Source organism: Drosophila kikkawai, chromosome 2R (genome assembly GCF_030179895.1).
Source record: "Drosophila kikkawai strain 14028-0561.14 chromosome 2R, DkikHiC1v2, whole genome shotgun sequence".
Lineage (NCBI taxonomy): Eukaryota > Metazoa > Arthropoda > Insecta > Diptera > Drosophilidae > Drosophila > Drosophila kikkawai.
The window spans coordinates 1942408-1967280 of NC_091729.1; the positions used below are offsets into that span (position 1 = coordinate 1942408).

Consider the following 24873-nt stretch of genomic DNA (forward strand, 5'->3'; position numbering starts at 1 on the left):
CCTGTTCCTACTCTGCTGCCGTCACTTCGAAGCTATCCGCCTGCTTCGATCACTTCCCTTTTTACATACATATGTCACAGATTATTTTGTTAATGCAAATTATAACGATTTTTGTGGGTACACACTAGATATCTGCATGAATGGCAAAACAATCGCATTGAAATGCACAAAGCTCAAAATGAATTGAGTGAATATGAAGCAAATGCCAAACTGAATTGAATGAGTTGACTCGCTTACGTACGACTCAGCCGCACAAAGAAGAAACGAATGGAATAAAATGAGAACTCAGAAAACTGAGACGCTGTATTCGAATGATTCGAGTTGCAACTGTAAATAACACTACAGTACCAAATGTTTCAGAAAAAAAAGGTTTGGTATACCGCCACGTTTGGCTGTTGCCTAGTCTAAATTGAAACATAAGTAATTGATATGCGTTTTTACATTAATGTTTTTTTTTATTTAGCTTATTTCTAAAAAACAAGGCTTTTAAAATATAAAAAATTCATAATTTTATGGTTTTCTCTTGAAGTAATTTCTAAATTAACAATAACAAAAATAAATTAAAACATAAATTCACAGTTTTTTCTTAAACTAAAAAATTAAAAATTAATTAATTAAAAATTGCCTAACTTCGCTTCTTCCTCTCTTTTCTACCAAGGTGTACATGCCACTTTTAATCTCCTCTTTAACATCCGCATGTTAATATCTAAGCACGAAAAACAAACAAATTGTTATAATTATATTAAAATTAAGTTTAATTTAAAACAACAACATTAAACTAAAAACAATATACAAATACATACAGATTCGTCGGCTTCTTTTCCCGTCTTGGGTTCTTCCATGCTTCTCTGTCTTTCACCCGCGATCTCTGAAAATTCGAATCCGTGCACAACAACTCGAATCATTCGAATGTAACGCGCATTGCCAAATTGGTGGTTTCTTTTTTCGCGTCATTCGTTCTCTTTCATTTCGTTCAACGTCCCAAGCTATGAAGCAAAGCGAGAACGCATACCTCATACAATGTCGTTTCATTTCATGCATTCCACTTATTCCATTCTATTTCATTCGAATGTATTCAATGAAGCGTATTTTGTGAATGGTTTCATGCAGACGTCTAGTATACACTTGTTTAATTTATTATTGTTTCCCTGTTCTTTCGTGCGAGGCATACACCGTTTTGCCAACGTAGTCTGGGCGTGGCACAGTGGCCGTTTTTATCTGGAGAGAAGGGAAAAAAAGCTCAAAATCTTTTTAATTTTGTTATTAATAGGATATTTTGCAATTCGTCCAATTCATCGCGAGTATCATTAGTTTCGCTATCGTAACTCATGTTAGTTCAGATCATTCGAAGATAATTTAATGGCACTTCGTAGTCATAGCAGCATTTTCCCAGTCTTCGTAAACCATACCTGTATATTAAAATAAAATATATAAAAATTGGTTTCATCTTTTTACTTACAATAAAACATTACCTTATGCTAAGAATGCTATTAGTCGTGCTTACGCTGCAATAAACTCTGTTCTCGTCCGTATCATCCCTGCGAAGCCACTCCTTAAATTCGTAGCTCTTTAACCACACATCACGGCACTTTTGCTTGTATTCCTTGGCCATTTTTCACAATTTTGTGTAATTCACCACATACGCGAACTTTTTAAATTGTGATGGTAGTTTACATTAAATAGCGATGGTAGTATTGGAAAATATCGACAAGAACACATGATTATGTTGCCGCTTTTTCGTGTAGCCTTAAGAAAAAGCATCTTAAAAAATCCAGAATTCCCGCTTCCCGCAGTTCTCTAATTTCTCCCGCATCCGATCTTCCAATAAAGCCAGATTTGACGGGAAAAAAGCAAAGTTGGCAGCACTGAGGGGAGCACTCTGTCGCAGGGCATATGGCCCACCGGAGCACCCTTTCATAGGGCAGGCGTCCAGAGGAGCACCCTCGCACACACGGCAGAGGAGCACCTTCGCACACCTGGCAGAGGAGCATCCTTGCACCTTGGCCAGAGGAGCATCCTCGCACACACGGCTCAGGAGCACTCCGACACCTTGGCCATAGGAGCCACATAGCGGCCGCAGCAGCTCCCTCATCACAGATATATATATTTTTTTGTTTAATTAAAAGCATAGTCGAGTGATTAAATAAGTGCTAAATTTCGATGAGCCGTTAATTCAAGACAAGCGATAGGAAAACCCTAAACCACGTTGGGTTAGGTTAGGTTAGACCGGACGGCCCTTGAGGGGCCACACATAGGCCAATATGGCCCATAGCTATCCGGGGAAACTGCTTGATGGACCTAGAGACTATTTATGCGGGTTTCGAGATCCTTGAATATCAAGGTGTTTTTCGCAAAGGCAAGGAGTTCGCCTGGCTTTCTCCTGGAGGCATCTTCTAGCAATGCCAGAACTGGAGAGCCTAGGTATCTCATTCTTGCCCTCGTTAGGGCCGGACATTTGCAAATGAGATACTCCAAGGTTTCGATTGCCTCGGATTCATCACATTTCCGGCATTTGGCGTTGTCGGTAATACCCAGCTTGACTGCATGTGCAGCAGACAGGCAGCGACCTGTTAGAATACCCACTAACATTCTGCAGTCCTTCCGCGGAAGATGCAGCACGTAGTGGGTGAGTTTCTCGTTGTGCTTTTTACAAATGATTTTTGATATTCTGCAGGTTGCGGAATTACTCCTCCACCTGCTTTTTGCGCTTGCGTCAGCCCGTCTCTCTAGCTCGCTTTGGAGCGTTTTTAGGGAGATAGGGACGTTTTCTGTTCTTTCACTCGCCAGTCCAACGCCTTCCTTTGCAAGTTCGTCCGCGGTTTCGTTACCGTCTATGCCTTGGTGGCTGGGAACTCAGTAGATCCTCACTGACTTAGTTGTTCTCAGGCTATCTAGTTACTCCTTGCTTGCCGGTACATTTTTGAAACTGACCGCTGATGATTGCATGGATCCTATCGCCGCTTGACTGTCCACCCATCTTGGTCCTGGCCTGACTTCCAGTCATTTGGTCCCATTAATACTGTTGTGTTTACACCCGGGCACGTTCTGGGTATCACGCAGTCAGATGTACTGATCATATATCGACCAATTGAACTGTGCCCGAAACCTTGTAGCGACCTGTTTCCTGATGCAACCAGACGTTGTGCCGCCTTTCCTGCTGTCAGTTGCGCTTGGATATCTAGGGGATATATACCGATTATGGTTTCGAGTGCTTTGGTAGGGGTTGATCCTAGCGCCCCTGATATGCAGAGCAGTGCCTGCCGCTGGGTTCTCTCCATAAGCTTATTATACACTTTCTTCTTCATGGCTTGCCACCACACTAAAACTCCATACAGCAGAGTCGGACGCACCACCGATATGTAGACCCAATGCATTAGAGCGGTTGAGAGGCCCTATGTGCTGCTAAGCATCTTCTTGGATGCATATAGCGCTATGGTGGCATTTTTTACCCTCTCTACTACATTGGCCTTCCACGTCAGCTTGCTGTCAAGTACAATGCCGAGGTATTTGACTTGTGTTTTCGGGGTCAGCCTGGTTTTGTTAATTTTCGGGGGGATTCATTGCGACACCTTGCATCTCTTTGTGAAGAGAATAAGGTCCGTCTTATCCGCATTGATATTGAGTCCTACCTTCTCCGCCCACTCACATAACTTCCTGAGCGTTGTTTCCATGATCGAGCTGAGGGTCGATGCGTCCATTATTGCGTCCGTGCTAATGTTGTTGAATGCCCCGGATATGTCCACGAACACTCTAAGTGCATATTCCTTATTGTTTAGGGCTTTCTCAATGGTGGCTACCAACGAATGTAGTGCCGTCTCCACTGATTTCCCCTACGTCTAGGCGTACTGGTTGGTCGACAGTTGTCTCCCTACATCGTTCCTGATGTATAGGTCCAGCAGCTTTTCCAGCGTTTTAAGTAGGAATGAGGTGAGGCTTATCGGTCTGTAATCCTTGGGGCTCACGTGGCTGCACTTTCCTGCTTTGGGCAGGAAGACAATCCGAGAGGTCCTCCATTGGATAGGGATATAGCCCGTGCTTAAGGGGTTTCCTGAATTAGGAGGCAAAAAAAAAAAGATTTTTTTTTGTTGCTTAAATCGATAGATAAACTATCTAAGAATATTCCACAAAAATTTCAGAAGCCAATTCGAAGTATTTTCGAAGATACAGAGATGAAAGCAAAGGAGCGCCGAGCAGGGTTGCAGGCGCTTGGCGAACTTTGAAGCGCGTTTTCTCCACTTTTCATTTTTACGATTCTTTCGAATTGGCGGGAAAGATAACAAAAAAACGTATTGACCGATTGAAACGAATAAAGGCTTATTCTCTTTAGAATTAAATTCTCTTCTAAATGAACTAAGAAAAACCGGAAAAAATCGTGAAATCGGAACTTTTATTCAGGTTTAAAAACAAAAATGCATTTTTTGGGATAAAATATTGACTTTAACATGCTGTAAAAAATATAAAAAGCGGTTTTCAACAACCGTTTTAGTTCATTTAGAAGAGAAGTTAATTCTAAAGAGAATAAGCCTTTATTCGTTTCAATCGGTCAATAAGTTTTTTGGTTATCTTTCCCGACAATTCGAAAGAATCGTAAAAATGAAAAGTGGAGAAAACGCGCTTCAAAGTTCGCCAAGCGCCTGCAAACCTGCTCGGCGCTCCTTTGCTTTCATCTCTGTATCTTCGAAAATACTTCGAATTGGCTTCTGAAATTTTTGTGGTATATTCTTAGATAGTTTATCTATCGATTTAAGGGGGGACATCTGAGTAACTTTTTTTAAAAATCGAAAAAAATTTTTTTTGCTTAAAAAATTCTTTAGGGTCTTAAAAATAACATACCAAAAGATAGAGTCCGGCAAATGTGTCTAAGTATCGAAATTTTCCATTCTGCGGCGATGCCTCTCATGTAAATATATACGATTTTAAAACTTTAAACGCGTTTTTCTCAAAACCACTTTTTTTGAGTTGGCCGGAAACCTAACTCGAACAAATCTTAACCGATCGATCTGAAATTTTGACAGTATATTCCAAATACCTATGGCTATCGACACACGTAGGATTTTTTTTTTGTTTTTGCTTACTTTTTTTTTTATCAACAAATATGTGACGTTTTTTTTTCATGAAAATTGAACATTTTATTTAATCACTCACCATTTTGCTAAAAATCAAAATATCGAAAAAATCCTACGTGTGTCGATAGCTGTTGAGATACAGAAACTAACAAAATTTAATTTTTTGTTCTAGATCAAAAATTAAGGACGTTAGGTTTCCGGCCATGGACCCCTTTCAAAAAAATAGGGCCTACGAAGAAATGCTGCACAGCCGCCATTTTGTTTTCGATTAATTAAAAAAAAAATTATTTTGTAGTTCACATCTAACATTATAAAACATACTTTAAAATTTTTCGATTTGCTTTTTTATTTGGCCAAAAAAAAATTCTTGAAAATCGGCTTTACTCAGATGTCCCCCCTTAAGCAATAAAAAAAAAATCGATTTTTTTTTGCCTTCTAATTCAGGAAACCCCCTTAACCCTCTAATACCCAAGAGTGCCTCAAGGCACTTATTATATAATTTGTATTATCTAAAAAACGAGGAGCCTTTTAAATTTTTTAATTACACTAGTCAATTCACAATAAACATGTGAACTTATGACTAGAAGGTTTCAAAGCTCTCTTAAGCTTTATAACGGGACTTTTTTCGTGTTATTTACATGCATCATGCATTCGCGCGCAAAAATTTTTGTGTGCTTCATTTAGTGTTTTTTTGTCTATCAATAAAAATCTTCAAAATCAGCCAAATAAAAATTATTGTTCTAGAAGGTAAGATATTATATAATCCAAATCAAGTTGCATATTTGCAATTTTATAGAAATAGTGCGTTGCAACAGTGATTTACCTTATTTACCCCTGTTCGATTTACAGGTAAACTACAATTAGTACACACTTTTTGAGGTCATTTTTGAAATGAAAAGCTACCATTTACCCCAAAAAATATAATTCAACTTCGTTTTTTTTAATATTTCTCCGCTTGGGGCTTAGAGGGTTAAAAAAGCTGTATATATTGCGTAGAGCCATGGAGTGATCACTTCCCAGTACATCTAAAGCATGGCTGGGAATATTCCATATAGTCCTGGTGCTTTTATCCTCGCAAAGGAGTCTATGGCCCAGTGGATTCTACTAGAGAATATTAGATTTTTTTGGAGATGCTCTTCTCCAGTTGCTAGGTCCTGGCGCTTATTTGCATCGGGTACCTCAGTGCATCCTGGAAAATGCGCATGCATTAGTGCTGTTAGGGCCTCTTCGCTGCCCTCAGTCCACTGTCCGTCGTCGCGTTTGAGCTGACTCTGTATGGTTGGCTGCTTCGATAGCAGCTTCCGGAGTCTAGCCGTTTCCGGGGCAGTCTCTATATTGGAGAAGAAGTATCTCCATGAGTTTCTCTGCGCCTTGCGTATTTCCTTCTTGTAGTCCCTAAGTAGGACTTTTTATTCCTCATTGATGATGTCATCTTTCGCCTGCTTGGCGATTTTGAAGAATTCTTTGAGTTTGTTGCGTCGGAGTGAAAGGTCCTTATTCCACCAGGGTGGCCAGGTCCTCTTTCTCGTGTCCGATATAGGGCATGATGCGTGGTACGCTTGGTCTTCCGCGGATTCTACTATGCCCGGAGAGATCGCGCGCCGTGTCGCGATAGTCTCCTTGAACTTTCCCCAGTTAGTATTCCGGGGGTTCCTGAAGACCGATTGTTTTGGAGAGTGTTCGAATGCGTATTGGAACCGTATGTACTTATGATCTGAGAAGGATGGTCTCTCAAGGACTCTCCATTCTGATACCAAAGTGCCTTGTCCCCTTACATGAGTAAGATCAAGCACGTTTGAGGAGGTGGGACCTATAAAGGTGTGTTCCTCCCCCACGTTTGCTATACTCAGGTTGGTTGAGAGTATAAAGTCTAAGAGGGACTCACCTCTGTCCTTTATGTCGGGGCTTCCCCATACGCAGTGGTGCGCGTTGGCGTCTGCACCCACGAGCAGTTGCTGGTCCTTCGGGCTGGCTTCTACCAAGCTCATGAGTTCTTCTGGTGGGGCCGTCCTGTCGTGTGCCATGTAGCAGGAAGCTACCAAAAGTCGCTTTTTCCCGCTCTCTAGCATCACCACGGTCAGGTCATCAGAGCTGTAGTGAGACATAAGGTTAGCGTGTAGACACTTCCGTACAAGTACGGCGGTTCTATTCCTGCTTACCGTTGGTGGATGGAGCAAATTGTAATTTGCGGACTTCAGTCCGGCGATGGCATTGCCTGAGGCGATCCATGGCTCCTGGACCAAAGCTTTGTCGGCGGAGGAGTTCCGCCGACGCGACCTTGCTCTTATGGAGGTTGAGCTGCAGCTCCCTGAGTGTCATGGGTACTGGCCTCTACTCCATACGACGGGTTGACTGCTACGGTCAAGTCACCGTCCTCTCCATCGTCGGACTCATCCAGCGTCATTTCCCGGTCGGCATCCACGATGGTTTCCAGACCTAGGTCCTTCTCCACCACATCTGCCTTCAGGGTGTGAGCATCCTTATCCCCGAGGTGGCGCTTTTTGAGGCGCAGGTATACGCTACCCATGCCCCACGTCATCTTCCCGTATCTGGGATAAAGGATGTCCTCTGTCTCCTTGTTTATCTGGAGGACTGCACTTTGCCCCCCCTCCTTGGGTCATGGGGCCGCAACGTGCAGAACCTTCCAATCCGCGGTTGGGATATCAGGGTTCTGACGTTGCAGCAGCTTCAGCGCCCGGTCCGCTTAGATTGCGAAGGGGAAGAGTGCCTTCGCTTTTGGAGTGGATGGGATTAGCTCCCGGTCCACCACCTCTAGCTTGGCTCCCTCCCACAGCGCCTCCAACTGGCAGATACCTAAAAAATAATCTTTGTTTTGTTTTGTAGCATCGACCTGTTTTTTGTAAGTAAGTAGTCTGATGAGTTGGGTAGCGTCAACGAATCGATCGTCACCACAGCTGCTACTTGTCTATTGACAAGTTCTTTTTGTTGTTTTTAGCTAAAGACGAGAATTTGATTTTTATAAAATCGAAGCCGGCTATGACCTCAAGTCTGCAATTACGAATGCTTAAAAAATAATCTACAACCAAGAAGTGGAATACTCTTCGGATCTGTTTAAGGATTTCTGTAGGCAGTACGAAGTGGAACTGCATACAACTTTCTTTCAACAGTCATCAAGTAATTCCACGGCCGAAAGGCGGAATTTCACTATAACACAGATGGTATATATATTCTATATTTTATTAAGGACAATAAAATAAAACAAACTTCTATAACAAATGTTTATTTTTTTATAAGCGTTTTATAGTATATTTACACCGACCTGAGTTACCTATCGAAATCGAAATTAACGCAATAACGCAAGACGCTAGTTTATACTAGAAAACTTGCGTTATTGTGTTAGTTTTTGACAGCTTGTTTGAAATTATTTGAAACAAAAAAATATTACGAAAATAAACAACGACGAAAGCTTGATAATATCAGCAATAGAGCAACATAAAGATGAAGTTCATGGAATTGGCTCGGATGTCTCCAGCAACCTTCGAGGAGCTTCAAAATTCAGGGATTGCCCTGAACACCTTGGGATCCTCTGCGGAATACCCCACTATAGCGAGGTCCCTTGCAATATCCAGAGCAAAAGTGTGCAATAAGGGATGGACAACCCGATCAAGAAACTTGTATAGGAAATGCAAGCGAAAATGCTAAACGCATTAGGGAAGCGTTGGGCGTACATTTCCAAAAAATAATTTGCATATATGTACATTTTAAATTTATAAATTATTATTTTAATTGTTTATTTTAAGCTTGTTTCGTTTTTCATGATGAAGCAGAGTCCGCTTCTTTCCTTTTCTACCAGTTCTTCCAATTGGTCCCGAAAATTCTTTCGCTGGCCAGTCTCAGGAATGGACTACTGGCTAAGACATTTTCCGCCCAATCCCCTAGAAGTGCCCCCAACGGCAGCTCTTCTTCTTCAGACATTATGTACCGCACAAATCCATTTTCGGCCTTTTTTGAAATCAGATTGAATTATTTGAATTATCAATCGTCAGCTGCTTAATTTGATTTTCGATTTGGTGGTGGAACTTGTTCGATAGTCCGAATATCGAGTAGAAATCTAACAAATTTCTTGTAATCGACACGACAATCGAACAAATCTGTTGTTATCGATATGAACGCAACTTGGACGCAACTTAGACGCAACTTTTTCCCATCACTTAAAACTACTAGTAAAAAAAACTACGTTTACTGAGTTAACGCAATAACGCAGCCTGGTGTAAATAGGATTTTAACCTGGTTACGGGCTGCTTGCTCCGTTCGCGATTACACAGTGTCTAGCAAAGGGTACGGTTCAATTCCTTCTGCTCAAAAAGCCGGAAACAATGAACCATTAGCCATGGCTGCTGGAAGGCCTGACGGCTATCACCGGCGGGCACAGGGGGAGGAATCTCTCTGCGGGTCGCCTGCGTTATACCTCTGATATGACGGGAGCAGGTCATGTCAGTTGCAACGCTACTGCCACAAAAACGACGCAGGGGAAGCCGCTCAGGTGCCAAAGTCGATACAAACTAGGACCTTGAGAGCGTGCAGCTCTCCGCTCGCCGAAACCAGGCACCAGCTCCCACCGCAGCGACGGGCCAAAACGTCAAAGCAAAGGGATAAAAGCTAAGGCGCAGTACAAGGCTGGCCTCCCCATCCGGAGTCGGCTTCAGAAAAAACCGCAGTATCACCAGAGAAGAATGTAAAGCTTACCTGGGCCGAGGAGAGGATCGCTGAGGGCAAGCTTCTCTTCGGCAATCTTCCCCATATGATCTCAACGGGCGGATTCGCCAACAAGGTGGAGCAGGCGCTTGCCAAAAAGAGGCAACGCTGAGCCGAGAGCGCTTGTAAGGACTCACCGGGGAGCAAGCGGCAACGCGGGCCTAAGAAGACAGGCCCCTCCCCAAAAAAAAGACGAAGAAGCGAAGAACCAACAAGACCGCAAAAGTCAGTGAGGTGACCAAACGACATTTAATCGTGGCACTTATTGACCGCAGCGATGAAGCCGGCGAGATGACCGAGGAGCGGTGGAAGACGGTGCATGCGCGGCTCGTTGAGTCATTGTTTGCACAGATGGAGGAGACCTCGAAGCTCCATTGCCCACCTTTGATGGTGCTGGATGACCCAACGCGAAAGTGGCTTCCGAAAGCGGTCTGCCAGTTGGAGGCGTTGTGGGAGCCACTCTGGAGGTGGTGGTCAGGGAGCTAATCCCATCCATTCCTAAGGTGAAGGTACTCTTTCCCATCGCAATCCAAGAGGACCGTGCGCTGAAGCTGCTGCGGATCAACCCCCATAAGAGCAAGGTCGTGTCGGCGGAACTCCTCATAGCCATGAAGCAAGGATCCGCCGACATAGTTTTGGTCCAGGAGCCATGGATCGCTTCAGGCAATGCCATCGGACTAAAGTCCGCAAATTACAATTTGCTCCATCCACCAATGGTAAGCTGGAATAGAACCGCCGTACTTGTACGGAAGGGTCTACACGCTAACCTTATGTCTCATTACAGCTCTGATGACCTGACCGTGGTAATGCTGGAAAGCATGAAAAAGCGCAATCTGGCAGCTTCCTGCTGCATAGCTCACGACAGGACAGCCCCACCGAAGGTATTCGGGAGCATGATGGAAGCCGGCCTTGAAGAACAATAACTATTCATGGGTGCAGATGCCAACGCACACCGCAGCGTGGGCTGGGAACCCCGACATTAACGAAAGAGTCACTTTTAGACTTCATACTATGTAGTAACCTATACCTAACAAACGTGGGGACGGAGCACACCTTCGTAGAACCCATCTCATCAGTCCGGAAAAAGCCCCCCAGAGACCCAATCCAAGGAATAACTGGATGCACACTCTGAATCATGGCCGATATTCAAAACCAGGCCCACCTTGGTGGAATAAGGACCTCACGCTTCAACGCAAAAACCTCTGAGAATTTTAAAAAATCGCCAAGCAGGGAACAGATAATATCCTTGTTCGGAGCAGACCGCCAGCACCTAGTCACGCGCGCATAGGTGTACCACTGCAACTGCAGCGCTCTTTTGGTTTCTCTATCTACTCTTCCTTATCTCGCCTAAGCTGTCGCGTTATCTATCAGCCAAGCTACATTTGTACGCTCATAAACATGTATTTATTCCAAAGCCAAGCTTACATACACAGTCTGCAGCTCCGATTAAAAAGAGACACGAAAATTAAACACGGCTTATATTAAAATCCTATCGTGCGTTTTTATTATAAACTAAAGGGTGGCAAATTCGTTGTCTTCCCCACAAACAATCCTTAATGAGGAATATAAAATCCAGCTCAGGGACTGCAAGAAGGAAATGAGCAGGGCACAAAGAAGCTCAAGGAGAAACTTCTGCTCCAATATTGAGCACGACTAAATCAGTGAGGAACTTCTGGGTTCCCAGCCACCAAGGCATAGACGGTAACGAAACCGCGGACGAACTTGCAAAGGAAGGCGTCGGACTGGCGAGTGAAAGAACAGAAAACGTCCCTATCTCCCTAAGAACGCTCCAAAGCGAGCTAGAGAGACGGGCTGACGCAAGCGCAAAAAGCAGGTGAAGGAGTAATTCCGCAACCTGCAGAATATCAAAAATCATTTGTAAAAAGCGCAACGAGAAACTCACTCACTACGTGCTGCATCTTCCGCGGAAGGACTGCAGAATGTTAGTGGGTATTCTAACAGTTCACTGCCTGTCTGCTGCAAATGCATTCAAGCTGAGTATTACCGACAACGCCAAATGCCGGAAATGTGATGAATCCGAGGCAACCGAAACCTTGGAGCATCTCATTTGCAACTGTCCGGCCCTAACGAGGGCAAGGATGAGATACCTAGGCTCTCTGGTTCTGGCACCGCTGGAAGATTGCCTTTGCGAAAAACACCTTGATCTTCAAGGACCTCGAAACGCACATAGATAATCTCTGGGTCCATCCAGAAATGTCCCGGACAACTCAAGGCCATATTGTCCTATGCGTGGCCCCATAAGGGCCGTCCGGTTTAAAGTAACCTAATCTAACATATGTTTTTTTTATATTGATAAAAAAAAATGTAAAATATTTATTTCTTTAAATTTTAATATACAAGATGAGTTAAAACTGAAATATTAAATTTTTAAAATAATAATTGCAAAAAAAATTATTCTCCAATTTTTATTTAAGGGGTTATCCGGGTTTTGAAACTTCAAAAAATTCATTTTTTTCAAACATTTTTATATAATAGTACAAAGTGTCAGGAATCTTGTCCGAAAATTTCAAGCCGATCAAAGCAAAACTGTAGGAATGGGAGAAATTTAAAGCCCAGCGCGTCGTATGAGTCACAACTGGCAATTAAAACTTTAAACGCGTTTTTCTCAAAACTACTTTCTTGAAGTCGGTAGTCACGATTTCTCGAAAACTATTGCACCAAACTACTTCTACTTTTGCACACTTCTTCTATACATGTTTTTGTTGTCGTTGAACGAATGATTTTTTATATCTTCAATTAGAACAGATTTTATAACCAAAAATATGGCCAAAATTGACGTAAAATGTGACATTTTCATGAAAAACGCTACCAAATTTTTTTTTTTTTACAAAATCCTTCGTTCAAAGACAAGCCAGACACATAAGCTAACAGAAAAATTTTGGCTTTTTGAATTCCTATAAACATTGACGGAGATATCCTGCCTACCGCAAGGACATATTTTTTTGGGGTTAAGTTTAACGGCAGACAACGGCCCATTTTTTAATATTTGTTGTTTAAATTTTTACACAATTTAGTTCAAACCTTATACATTAATGTAGAATAAATGAAATTTGCAAAATTGTCATAGGATCTTTTAAAAAAATTCGGGAAAATAGACCTTTTTTGTGGTTTTAAACCCGGATAACACCTTAAAAAATTGAAAATAACATTTATTTGTCAATTATTATTTTGAAATTTGAAAATAAAAATTGAATAGTTGTGAGGAGTCAACCGACTCCCCACAAAGAAATATTAAAATAAGTATAGAATAAGCCGTATATGTATATGTCGGAGAAAACCGTTATTTCGTTCACCTGTAGTCGAGCCAGCGAATTCTGTTCGCCTTCGCTGTCTAATCCAATCTGTCCTCACGCCATTTTTGCTGTGGCCCTTTCACCTTTTCTTACTTTTCACTCAGACGTCAATCCTAGACAATCTCAAGCTGTCTCTCTCACTCTCTCCTATTGTTGCGACAGACGAACAGACCTCACTCAGTAACAGACAGTCTTCTGTCCTTGTCCTGTTACCGACTCAACTGTCATTGCGCCTGCGCGCCAGCGACACCTACAGGGCTACCAATACCTGAGCTGACAACAAGCATTCCAAATTTGCACTTAGCAACCAACTTTCCGACATATATTTAAGTTAGACATTCGATATTACCATTACCCACCCGTTCTCACATCACCAGCAGCTACGCACACACACACAGACCAGCAGAGCAACGAAATATTCACCACGAAAAGTGGTCACGTGACCGAGTAAGAGCGAGCGAGAGAGTACACGATCGTGCATACAAGCATCTCCCGCAAATTGGCACGCGCCCAATAGGAAGAGCGAGAGGAGGTGAGGACAGAAACTTCGAGAAGCCGAAAAACGGAGCAGCGAAAACTTCATAAAGCGCGTGACAAATTCACTTTCTGTGACGTGTGATTCTCGTGTGAGCAAAGGCGTTCACTCCACGTGCCGGTGTGAGGAACCAGAGGAACATCGGATTTTGGCCAAGAGATGCCATTCAAAGTGCCAGGAAAACTAGTGCAACGAAAGCCCAGACGAAACTCGAGGATTGTCTTGGCCCAAAGTGCCGACGTGTGGACCACATGACCCAGCGCCGCATAAGAGCGAGCGATAGGGAACATACAATCAAGCGGAGAAATAACCCCCGAAAATCGGCACGCGCCAAAGGAAAGAGCGAGAGCAAACGATTGCAGAAACTTCGAGAAGCGAAAAAACGGAGCTACAAAAACCTCAAAAAGCGCGTGACTTTTTCACTCTTGCGGACGTGGCGAAATTGAACGGAGGTGCGAGCGGAGTGTTTATTTTTTTGAGAAGACGTTTTTGCGATTAAAAGTACCAGAAAATCGAGTGAACAAAACCCGAGACCAACAGCCGGATCTCGACCATGATTGTTTTTGACCCAAAATACCAAGTGAGACGCGACGCAGCCCACCAGCGGCCGTCGAGAACCAGCAGTCGACGCGAGGCAAACTCGCAGCGGCGATCACCCGACCAGATTCCCAGCCGCCGGCTGACGCTAGACGCCAGTCAACCAGGAGACAAGAAGCAGCGTGTGCCGGCCCAGGACCAGCGGCGGAGCACCCTACGGATTCACGTGTGTGTGTGCGTGAGAGCGAGACGGGTGAGTGTACAGAGTGAAACCGCATTTTGGCCAGCGAGAATATCACGTTCACAGAGAAATTTCTCGAAGGCCTCGATGCTGCGTCACCAAAGAGTAGGCTAGACTTGAAACCTTAACCTGATCTAACCTGTTAACCACCTGAACACTGAGAGAAAACGCCTGAAATAAAATGAAAACAAAAACGATACAAATGAATTAAATAAAAGAATATTTTCTAAAACCATATGAACACAAATTCCGCCGCCATGATTCTTTTGATTTCTCTGCCGAGACACTGGGAGAAATGGGTGCTCCGAACTTTATGAAACACATTGCTAGTTAGGAAATAAATATTTCTCAAATATCAAAACGCAGTATTACTCGATGTTTTCTCCCCGGATATAATTCTGGAAATATTTTTATGGGAAAATACCAGATATTTTTCTGCCACTTCTAGCCGTATTAAGAAACTCGAGCCTGTCTACACTGAGAGAAAATAAAATAAACTCGGCTCCAAATAAAATAAATATATTTATGGAAAAATCCCTACATAAAATGCTAAAATAACTATTTCTCGGCTATTTTAACGCACCCATAGGAAAATATGACAAAAGCTGGCCGCGCATAAATCTATGTATTTCGAAAACCGACACTTGTTCAGGGCCAGGCTTAGCCGGCCGAATACTGCAGTGCTCTAGATTCTGCCTTAGATCCCCTCTCTCGGTCTCCTCGTGGCGAGTTCCATGAGCCAGGCCCAATACGCGTTACCGCTGACCCTTTTCGCTCTTCTGCAAATACCGAATCAATTACTTTTCTTACTCAGTTGTAACGACCCTCTTTTGGGGTGCTCGGCCTAGCTCGCCGGAGTCGGGGTTCGTACAGAAAATTTGTAATGTCCGAGTCCGAGGCAAGAGGAGAGAGGTAATTTTAATACTATCTTTATTGATCAAGATATAGTGAAACCTGTGGAAAGAATACAGTGGGGTTGCTGCTGTGGTGATGTCTTGTTGATACCCTGGTTGCGGGTAGATCCGTGTCCCGGTCTTCGATGGTGATCAGCCAGCTGGCTGACGATGATACCCGGGGGCGGGTGATGCGACACTGCGACTAGGGTCCAGTGGGTCGACTTGTTGTTACCCTTCTCGGGCGATGCGACTGCTGCTTGTCGGCGTGGCGATACCCTGTACCGGCGATGCGATCGTCGGTGATCGGCTTGTGAGTACCCTGTTCGGGTGATGCGACTGTCTCGTAGTCGGCTTGTGAATACCCTGTTCGGGAGATGCGACTGTATCGTAGTCGGCTTGTAAATACCCTGTCCGGGCGATGCGACTGTCTTGTAGTTGGCTTGTGAATACCCCGTTCGGGCGATGCGACTGTATCGTAGTCGGCTTGTAAATACCCTGTTCGGGCTATGCGACTGTATCGTAGTCGGCTTGTAAATACCCTGTTCGGGCGATGCGACTGTATCGTAGTCGGCTTGTAAATACCCTGTTCGGGCTATGCGACTGTATCGTAGTCGGCTTGTAAATACCCTGTTCGGGCGATGCGACTGTATCGTAGTCGGCTTGTAAATACCCTGTTCGGGCGACGCGATTAGGGTGCGTGACCGTTGCGGCTGGCCGCTGTCGTGGTCACGGTAGGTGGGTCCGGGTGAGATTCACTCTAGGTGAGCGATCGTTGTGCCTAAGCTCGCACCGTCCCTAACGCCTTTCTGCTACCCTGTAGCTATCAAGATCCGCCGGCAAGGGCCAGATCTTCTCCCCTCCTATGCTTGCTTGGCGAATGTGGCGAACCTCATTCGACGCCCTCCCCTATTCCTGATCTGCCATCCAAGGGTCAGGTCAGAACCCCAAGTCTATACTACCTGTACGGCGTGGTCATACGGACCGCGCTCGATACCCTGTTTCCGCGAGATCTGCCATGCAAGGGCCCGACCTCGTCCCACACCTGACTATCTGTGCGAAGTCCGCCAACAAGGGCCAAACTCCGCTCCTCCCAGCTACTTCGTTAGATCCGCCTGCAGGGGGCCAGATCTAGACCTAACGCTACCTTCACCTTTCCTACCTTCTTTTCTATTAAGGTCCGCCGCCAGGGCCAAACCTTATTCTAAGTCTAGGATTAGTACTACTTGTTAACTCACCAGTTGACTGCTCGGCTGCTCTGCAAAAGTGAAGCTGCACTGGCCGGTGCGCCGCTTTATATAGCCGGCTGACAGCTGTTCTCCCTTGATCGATAATCGATAATTCCCCGATGGCCGATAGGCAGGGCGTTGCCAGATCGATCGTATCCATTCGATTATCGTCAGCTGTTCAGGGCTGGACGCGCTATTCCTTGGCCGGCGTTGCCACTACTATTCTTAATCTTATTCGAAAGCTTAGTTCTACTTATGGATTATATTTGTTGTTGCGACGTGGGTCGTCGCACAGTATTCCGGTGGCTGACACTCTACATCTCACGTCAGCCCACCGTTTTCGTCAAAGACCTTTTTGTCCCAGATCTTTATAAATTTTGTCTGTAAAGAGACCCTAGCGTGACTGAGTATATCCTAGCCGTCGAAACTACTTTACATCGTAATAACTTTTCATCGGAGCCATATATAATACGCTTTAATACCTTTCGTTTGATGTATATATTGTGCAGCGCCCTTTGTTCGATTTGGTGGGAGGTGGGCGTAGGATTGCGCTCAAAAAAAATTAATTAATTAAAAAAATCGCACTATTAGATATAGACCAGGTGTGCCCAAACGTTGCTTATGGCAGAGCAACTCACCAATACACATAAACACAAATACATTTACGCAAACGTTTTTTTCTACTTCAAATTTCTGCACTGAAAAAAATGAAAGTAAATGATATGTTGTGAAATGCCTTTGAAAATTAAACTTCCTTTTATTTACTAATTCGTTAAAGCAAACAATGCATTGGGGCTCACCAAAGCAATTTTCATAAAAAAAGAAATTAGTTTCTGCAATATCAAACATCTTGCCTGCAACGCAAAATACAACTGATTTTTCGCGATGTACATTTTTCGATGATCCAACGGTAACGGTGAAGCCTATGAAAAGTCTTTTTGCCGAGATCAACGAAGACGCTGAGAATGAAGAGAATTCGCTAGTGTAATCTGCTTTGCTTATGGAGTGAGTCGTGCATGTATACGGCGATTGCTTTGCCTATGCCTAAGAGCAATTACAAAAACAATGCGAGCGGCAAGAGCTATGGGCTGGGCATGACTGATATAGACACTTAAAATATAAAGGTAAAGACGGGTAACACTGGACAGCGGAAGGCGCACTCTTGCAGTGTGACCAGGGTTTACAAAACCATTAAACGACACTGAACAGAGAGAGCGAGAGATGAGATGGCAGCGTAAAAGAAATGTTGGTCTCTCTAAGTCGTCGATCGTGAGAAGTTGCAGCAGAAACTTGGAAATTAAGTCGTCGCAGTTGTCTGCTTTTAAATATAATTTTCAATCATTGTGTAATATAATATAACTGAAAATATTTTTACTAATAAATACTGTACAAAAATATATAAGCTATTTCCTACGTTTTCTTAGCTTTTGTTTGCTTTGACGTAGCTATAATTAACGTAAATATATTATGATAAAGTTTGTTTACAAATAAAGTGGTGATAATAATTACGTGTAAAGTTCTGCTAACTCCGCCATATTGTAATGTCTGTCAATTTGTTGCTCATCAACAACTCGGAAGCTCATTGCTTGCTTTGTAACGGATCGGGAGTACACCTTTTCTTCCATTGTACCCTGAAAATGTTAAATATGTTATTATATGTATGGGAAATACGAATTTTCTTGAGTTTTGCAATTTAACTATTCGATTGTAATGGAAATCGACCAAAGAAACTTTAAATTATTAAGGACAAGAAAGAAAGTTTTTTAACACGCCGAAGTTTGTATACCCTTGCAGTTTTCAATTAGATCATTATTATATATTTATATTTTTACAGGTAAACAGTTACAATTGTGAATGTCTTACGGATTAAAATTTTTTTGTACATTTGCCGATCGTCCTTATGCTAATTATCCGACTAAAAAAAAAATTAAATTAAATTCTTAAATAATACAAAATGATCATATCTGAAGATAGATCTAAATATTTTGGAAAAAACTGTGAAGCTATAATTTTGTTCTACAAATTTTCAGATTTTTTTATGACAGCTATATAATATAGTTTTCGGATCTTATCCGTCCGACATACATATGTAAATAGCAGCAAAAATAGTAGCTTCGAAACTGAGGGTCTAGCTTGCATAGAATTTGACAGTTTTATAGACGGACATGGCTAAATAGGCTGTTGATGCTGAACCGTCGCACAGTAGCGCCTCTCGAAAAAAAGCCGTTGCAAAAATAGGAAAATTCATTATCGCAAAATCGTTTTTAACCATACAAGTCCGCCGGAGGCTTAGCCAAGGATTTTTGTGGAAGATATGAGCCTTCACAGTTGAAATGGTTTTCGGTGTAGGCGTCATACAACAAAAAAGGGAAAATTAGGTAGCTTCAGGTAATAGTACACAAAAACAACATAACTCAGGTACATTCATTAAGGGGAGGCTTTACTTCGCCAAACTTCCCCACATGAGATCACCGGGCAGATTCGCAAGCAAGGTGACGGAGACGCTTGGCAACAAAAGGCAACGCTCAGTCGATAGCGCCTGTAAGGCCTCACCGGGGAGCAAGCGGCAGAGCGTGCGTAAGAAGGAGGCCCCCCACCCAAAAAAAAAAGACGAAGAAGCGAAGAACCAACAAGACCGCAAAAGTCAGGGAGGTGACCAAACGACATTTAATCGTGGCACTCATTGACCGCAGCGATGAAGCCGGCGAGATGACCGAGGAGCGGTGGAAGACGGTGCATGCGCGGCTCGTTGAGTCATTGTTTGCACAGATGGAGGAGACCCCGAAGCTCCATTGCCCACCTTTGATGGTGCTGGATGACCCAACGAGAAAGTGGTTTCCGCAAGCGGTCTGTCAGTTGGAGGCGTTGTGGGAGCCAATCTGAAGGTGGTGGACAGGGAGCTAATCCCATCCATTCCTAAGGTAAAGGAAATCTTTCCCATCGCAATCCAAGAGGACCGTGCGCTAAAGCTGCTGCGGATCAACCTCCATAAGAGCAAGGTCGTGTCGGCGGAACTCCTCATAGCCATGGAGCAAGGATCCGCCGACAAAGCTTTGGTCCAGGAGCCATGGATCGCCTCAGGCAATGCCATCGCCGGACTAAAGTCCGCAAATTACAATTTGCTCCATCCACCAATGGTAAGCTGGAATAGAACCGCCGTACTTGTACGGAAGGGTCTACACGGTAACCTTATGTCTCACTACAGCTCTGATGACCTCACAGTAGTGATGTAAGAGAGCGGAAAGAAGCGCCTCTTGGAAGCTTCCTGCAATATGGCACACAGCAGGAGGGCCTCACCAGAAGAACGTAGGAGCTTGGTAGAAGGAAGCCCAAAGACGAGCTGCTTAAGGGTGCAGACGCCAACGCGCATCACTGCGTATGGTGGAGCCGCGACATAAGCGACAGAGGTGAGTCACTCTTAGACTCTCAACCAACCTAAGTATACCAAACGTGGGGAACCTTTGTAGTTTCTACCTGCTATAACGTGCTAAATCTTACTCTTGTAAGGGGACAAGGTACTTTGGAATCAATGGAGAGTCCTTGGGAGACCATCCTTCTCAGATCATAAGTACATACGGTTCCAATACGCATTCGAACACTCTCCAAAACAATCGGTCTTCAGGAATTCCCGGAATACTAGCTCGGGAAAGTTCGAGGAGACTATCGCGACACGGCTTGCGACCCCTTCGGGCATAGTAGAATCCACGGAAGACATAGAAAAGTCCCTAGACACCCTCTCCAAAGAACTGCTAGATGCATCATACCCAATATCGGACATGAGAAAGAGATCCAGGCCACGCTGATTGAATAAGGACCTTTCACTCCGACGAAACAAACTCAAAGAATTCTGCCAAAGCGCCAAGCAGGCGAAAAATGATATCATCAATGAGGAATATAAAGTCCTACTAAGGGACTACTAGAAGGAAATACGCAAGGCGCTGAGAAACTCGTGGAGAAACTTCTTCTGCAATATAGAGTCACCTTAAACGCCACCGCGGACAGTGTACTGAGGACAACTAAGAGGCCCTAACAGCACTAATGCATACGCATTTCCCAGGATGCACTGAGGTACCCGATGCAAATAAGTACCAGGACTTAGCAACTGGAGAAGAGCATCTCACAAAAGATCTTATATCCTCTTGTAGAATCTAATGGGCTATAGACTCCTTTGCGAGGATAAAAGCACAAGGACTAGATGGAATATTTCCAGCCATGCTGCAGATGACCAAGCAAGTGATCACCCAAGGGCTCTACGCAATATATACAGCAGTATATAGTGCAGCCATTTGAGCCCCAACGATTACAGACCGATAAGCTTCACCTCATTTCTACTTAAAACGCTGGAAAAGCTGCTGGACCTATACATCACGAAAGATGTCGGGAGACTACTGTCGACCAACCAGCACGCCTACACAAAGGGGAAATCAGTGGAGACGGCACTATATTCGTCGCTAGCTACTATTGAGAGAGCCCTTCACAATTAGGAATATGAGGTCGTAGTGTTCGTCGGTGGCCGTAGTGTTGGCCGGAGAAGGTGGGACTTAATATCAATGCGGATAAGACGGACCTCATTCTCTTCACCAAGAGATACAAGGTGCCGCAATGGATGCCCCCGAAAATTAACAGAACAGGCTGACCCCAAAAACACAAGTCAAATACCTCGGCATTGCTCTTGACAGCAAGCTGAAGTGGATGGCCAATGTAGAAGAGAGGGTGAAAAAGGCCACCATAGCGCTATATGCATCCAAAAAGATGCTTAACAGCACTTGGGTCTCTCACCCGCTCTAATGCATTGCTGTATGGAGTCTTAGTTTGCTGGCAAGCCATGGAGAAGAAAGCGTATAATAACCTTATGGAGAGAACCCAGCAGCAGGCACTGCTCTGCATATCAGGAGCGCTGAGGTCAACCCCCACCAAAGCACTCGAAAGCATAATATCATATATCCCCTAGATATCCAAGCGCAACTGACAGCAGGAAAGGCGGCACAACGTCTGGCTGCATAAGGAAACTGGTCGCTACAAGGGTTCGGGCACAGTTCAATTGGTCGAGACATGAGCAGTACATCTGACTACATGATACCCAGAACGTGCCCGAATATAAACACAACAGTATTAATGGGACCAAATGACTGGAAGTCAGGCCAGGACCATGCTCAAAACCTCAATATATACACCGATGGCTCCAAGATGAATGGAGGAGTGGGAGCGGGCATATACTGTTCAGACTCTGAATTGAGGCTGTCATATAAGTTACCAAGCTACTGCAGTATATTCCAGGCGGAAGTATTCGCCATCAGGAAAGTAGCAGAGCTTGCGCAGAGCATAGACCGTCCACATAAGGCGGTCAATTTGTTCGGAGACAGTCAAGCGACAATAAAATCCATTCAATCATCAGCGATCAGTTCCAAAAATGTACTGGCAAGCAGGGAGTCACTAGATAGCCCTAGCACGACTAAGTCAGTGAGGATCTACTGGGTTTCCAGCCACCAAGGCATAGACGGTAACGAGACCGCGGACGAACTTGCAAAGGAAGGCGTCGGACTGGCGAGTGAAAGAACAGAAAACGTCCCTATCTCCCTAAGAACGCTCCAAAGCGAGCTGGAGAGACGGGCTGACGCAAGCGCAAAAAGCAGGATTCGAGGTCGAGGGCTGTGTCGAGAGAGGCTGCTGTTGAGAGCCTGCCACTGGTGTTTGGGATCCTCCTAGATTCTGCACACCAGTTGCGGTTTTTATGCGCCTAGGAGACTCATTTAATGCCTAAGGCTATTAAATTATCCAGCGCCAAGAGCATATCTTGAATCTTTAAGACCGCCTTTGGTCTGCCGCATGAACGACATCATTTCCCTTTCCACGTAAGCCGATGTTTTTGGCCACGTCGTCGACTGTCCGTGCAACAACACCAATGCACTTGGCGTGCACTATGTAGTTTAATTCTGTTTTGAATAATAAACACTAAACATGTGTGATATATGATGGTGGGTGGCGATTGCTAATTCACCAATGACAATATGAGTTTCAACACAATTTTATTATACAAGCGGGGGACACTAGTTGCTTATTTCGGCGGTCCACCGTTGTTGATGTACTCCGCCTCCTCCGGGTCGATGGGCTTGCGTGCAAAGTGGGCCGGCAATTAGTAATCCTCGATGGCGGGACCGCCAACCAACTTTTTGCCTCCCGCTGGCTTGGAACTTGCCTGCTGGTTTGCGGACTGGGCGCCAGGCGCCGCTCCACCGCCGCCCTTGCGGAAGTGGATGAGGGGCACTCGCTTGGCCATATGCACGACGAGAGAGGGTCGAACCATTTCTTTAAAGCACAATTTAGTTACGATTCCAGTAAAAGTAAAAGTTACGTGAATAAAACAGCTGACTATAAACGTTGTCACACATTGTTTCTTATGTACCAAAAGGCATTAGCAATCATGAGCAGAGCTTGGTTTTGAAATCTTTTGACCTTCAAGACGTTCGAGTCAGAATCCATGCCCCACAATTGGAGTCAGTAAGTCATCGAAGGCACAACAGTTGACTTAAACAGCAACATTGCCAAGGCTGAGCTTGCTCGTTGGTCTAAGCAACCAGATAGCTTTTTAAGCTTAGCACGACAGGAAGCTGCTACCTTCGGTGTGTGTTGCTTCCAGGTGAGCCGCTCTTTCGCTCTTAATCAATTTTATCTTTTTCTCTTAGTTAAGTTATCATTAGAATTTTTTTATCGTTTGTTGTTTGTTTATACTTCTATGTTCCTAAATTGCTTTGCAGATATTGAGCTTGCATTCCAAACTTTAGCCAAATTTTCCAGTGCAGGATGAAGTAAGGCGTTCCATAACTAAAAGCCTGATAAAAGTTATTAGTAAACATAAAATCGGGCTCAAAGTTGTTCATCTAAATGCGCAAAGTCTATTGCGAAAAATGGATGAATTCCGGTTTCTTTTTACTAATTCCGATGTAGATGTAATTTGTGTGTCTGAGACGTGGTTCTCACTTAATGTTTGTGATGTACTATTGTCGTGTGATGGATATGCTGTGTATCGTTCGAATCGCGTCGGTCATGCGGGAGGGGTAGCTATTTTTGTTAAAACAACTCTTAAATGTACTGTTAAATGTAGACAGCCCAGTGATTGTCCATTAGAGTACTTGTTCTTGGATATATGTTGAAAAAATAATATAAATACGCTGATTGGCTGTATCTACCGACCCAACTCCACGACTAAATACGAGCCACTACTGACAACGATTGCCGACTTATCTATGGCGTACACAGACGTCATCTTAGCAGGGGACTTTAACAGTAATCTGTTAAAGGAAAGACACCTTATAGATAATTTTGAGTCCTTCGGCTTCTATCCAGTTAATGATACGACGCCAACGCATTTCAGCGGCACCTGTGATACCCTACTTGACCTATTTTTTATAAATGACCCCCCGATTTTAACTAATTTAATATTGGGCACTTTCGAATGGTTTACTAATACAAATTGTGCATCTGAGCCTTGGGAATTTGTAGCATTTGAGGCAAGCTTAGTGTCCTCTTCTTCTTCCTCATATATTTCAGCGTCTTTTTCAAGAATAATTGCAACAGAAAAGGTGGTGAGTTGAACTGTGTAAATTATGCGGATTTGAGGTTTAATTAACCACTCTGCCTATAGACCCATATCATATACATAACTCCAGAACGCAACAACCGATTTCCATGGTTTTGCAAAAAAAAAAAGTTATTCGTTTCCTAACATTTCAATTGAACACCAGCATTTGTCTTTAAGCTGGTAAGTTGAACTGTGAAAATTATGTGGATTTAAGGTTAAATTAACCACTTTGCCTATAGTTCAAAATGCCAAAAGCACGACGTTTGAACATCGGTCTCCGCACAAGGCATGCATGCCAGCAACAAGTGTGTTCACATAACTTAAGCGAGGAGAGACGAAATGTATTAAGGAAAAATGCCCGATTGAGACAACGCGTGAGCACACGAAGATCAACTGGTGTGCAGCATCTAAGAGGATCCCAAGCAGCATGGCAGGCTCCTAACAGCAGCCTCCCTAGACATAGCCATCGACCTCAGTACAAATTTCAAGAATCCTGAGATAGAGTGCTAGAAAAGATTCGTTATCCGAAGGTGTCGCAGGTGAGACCGTGCCCCCGGTGTTGCCCATATCCGTGTTGTCCACTGGAGGGCCCCAACAGTTGTCCTCTCAGAGCCCCAGTTCCCTACCCGGGTGTCAGGCCCGGACTACCGGCCGAAATTGGTAAGGCGGATAATCAGCCTGCCTTGAAAAAACCCCTTATGGCAATACCACCAACGAGACAGTTTCATCTTTTAAAATATATGTTCCTGAGGAATTCTTTGAC

At 44.0% G+C, this 24873-nt stretch overlaps 1 protein-coding gene and 1 pseudogene across 16 annotated transcripts in view; both read right to left on the reverse strand.

The window, feature by feature from the left end:
• LOC108081755 (transcriptional regulator ATRX homolog) overlaps positions 1–24873 on the reverse strand; it is a 596348-nt gene that overhangs the window by 135200 nt on the left and 436275 nt on the right. For 15 of the 16 annotated variants that reach the window (XR_011444416.1, XR_011444415.1, XM_070283643.1 and 12 more), the window contains one exon: positions 18041–18162. The exons of the other annotated variant lie outside the window; for it this stretch is intronic. Coding sequence is in view for 11 of the 15 variants with exons in the window: in XM_070283643.1 (XP_070139744.1) it covers positions 18041–18162 (122 nt within the window). In the remaining 4 variants the exon portion in view is untranslated. Of the gene's footprint in view, positions 1–18040; positions 18163–24873 lie in introns of those variants that run through there. 16 annotated transcript variants of the gene reach the window in all.
• On the reverse strand, positions 22541–22902 carry LOC108085803 (uncharacterized; annotated as a pseudogene).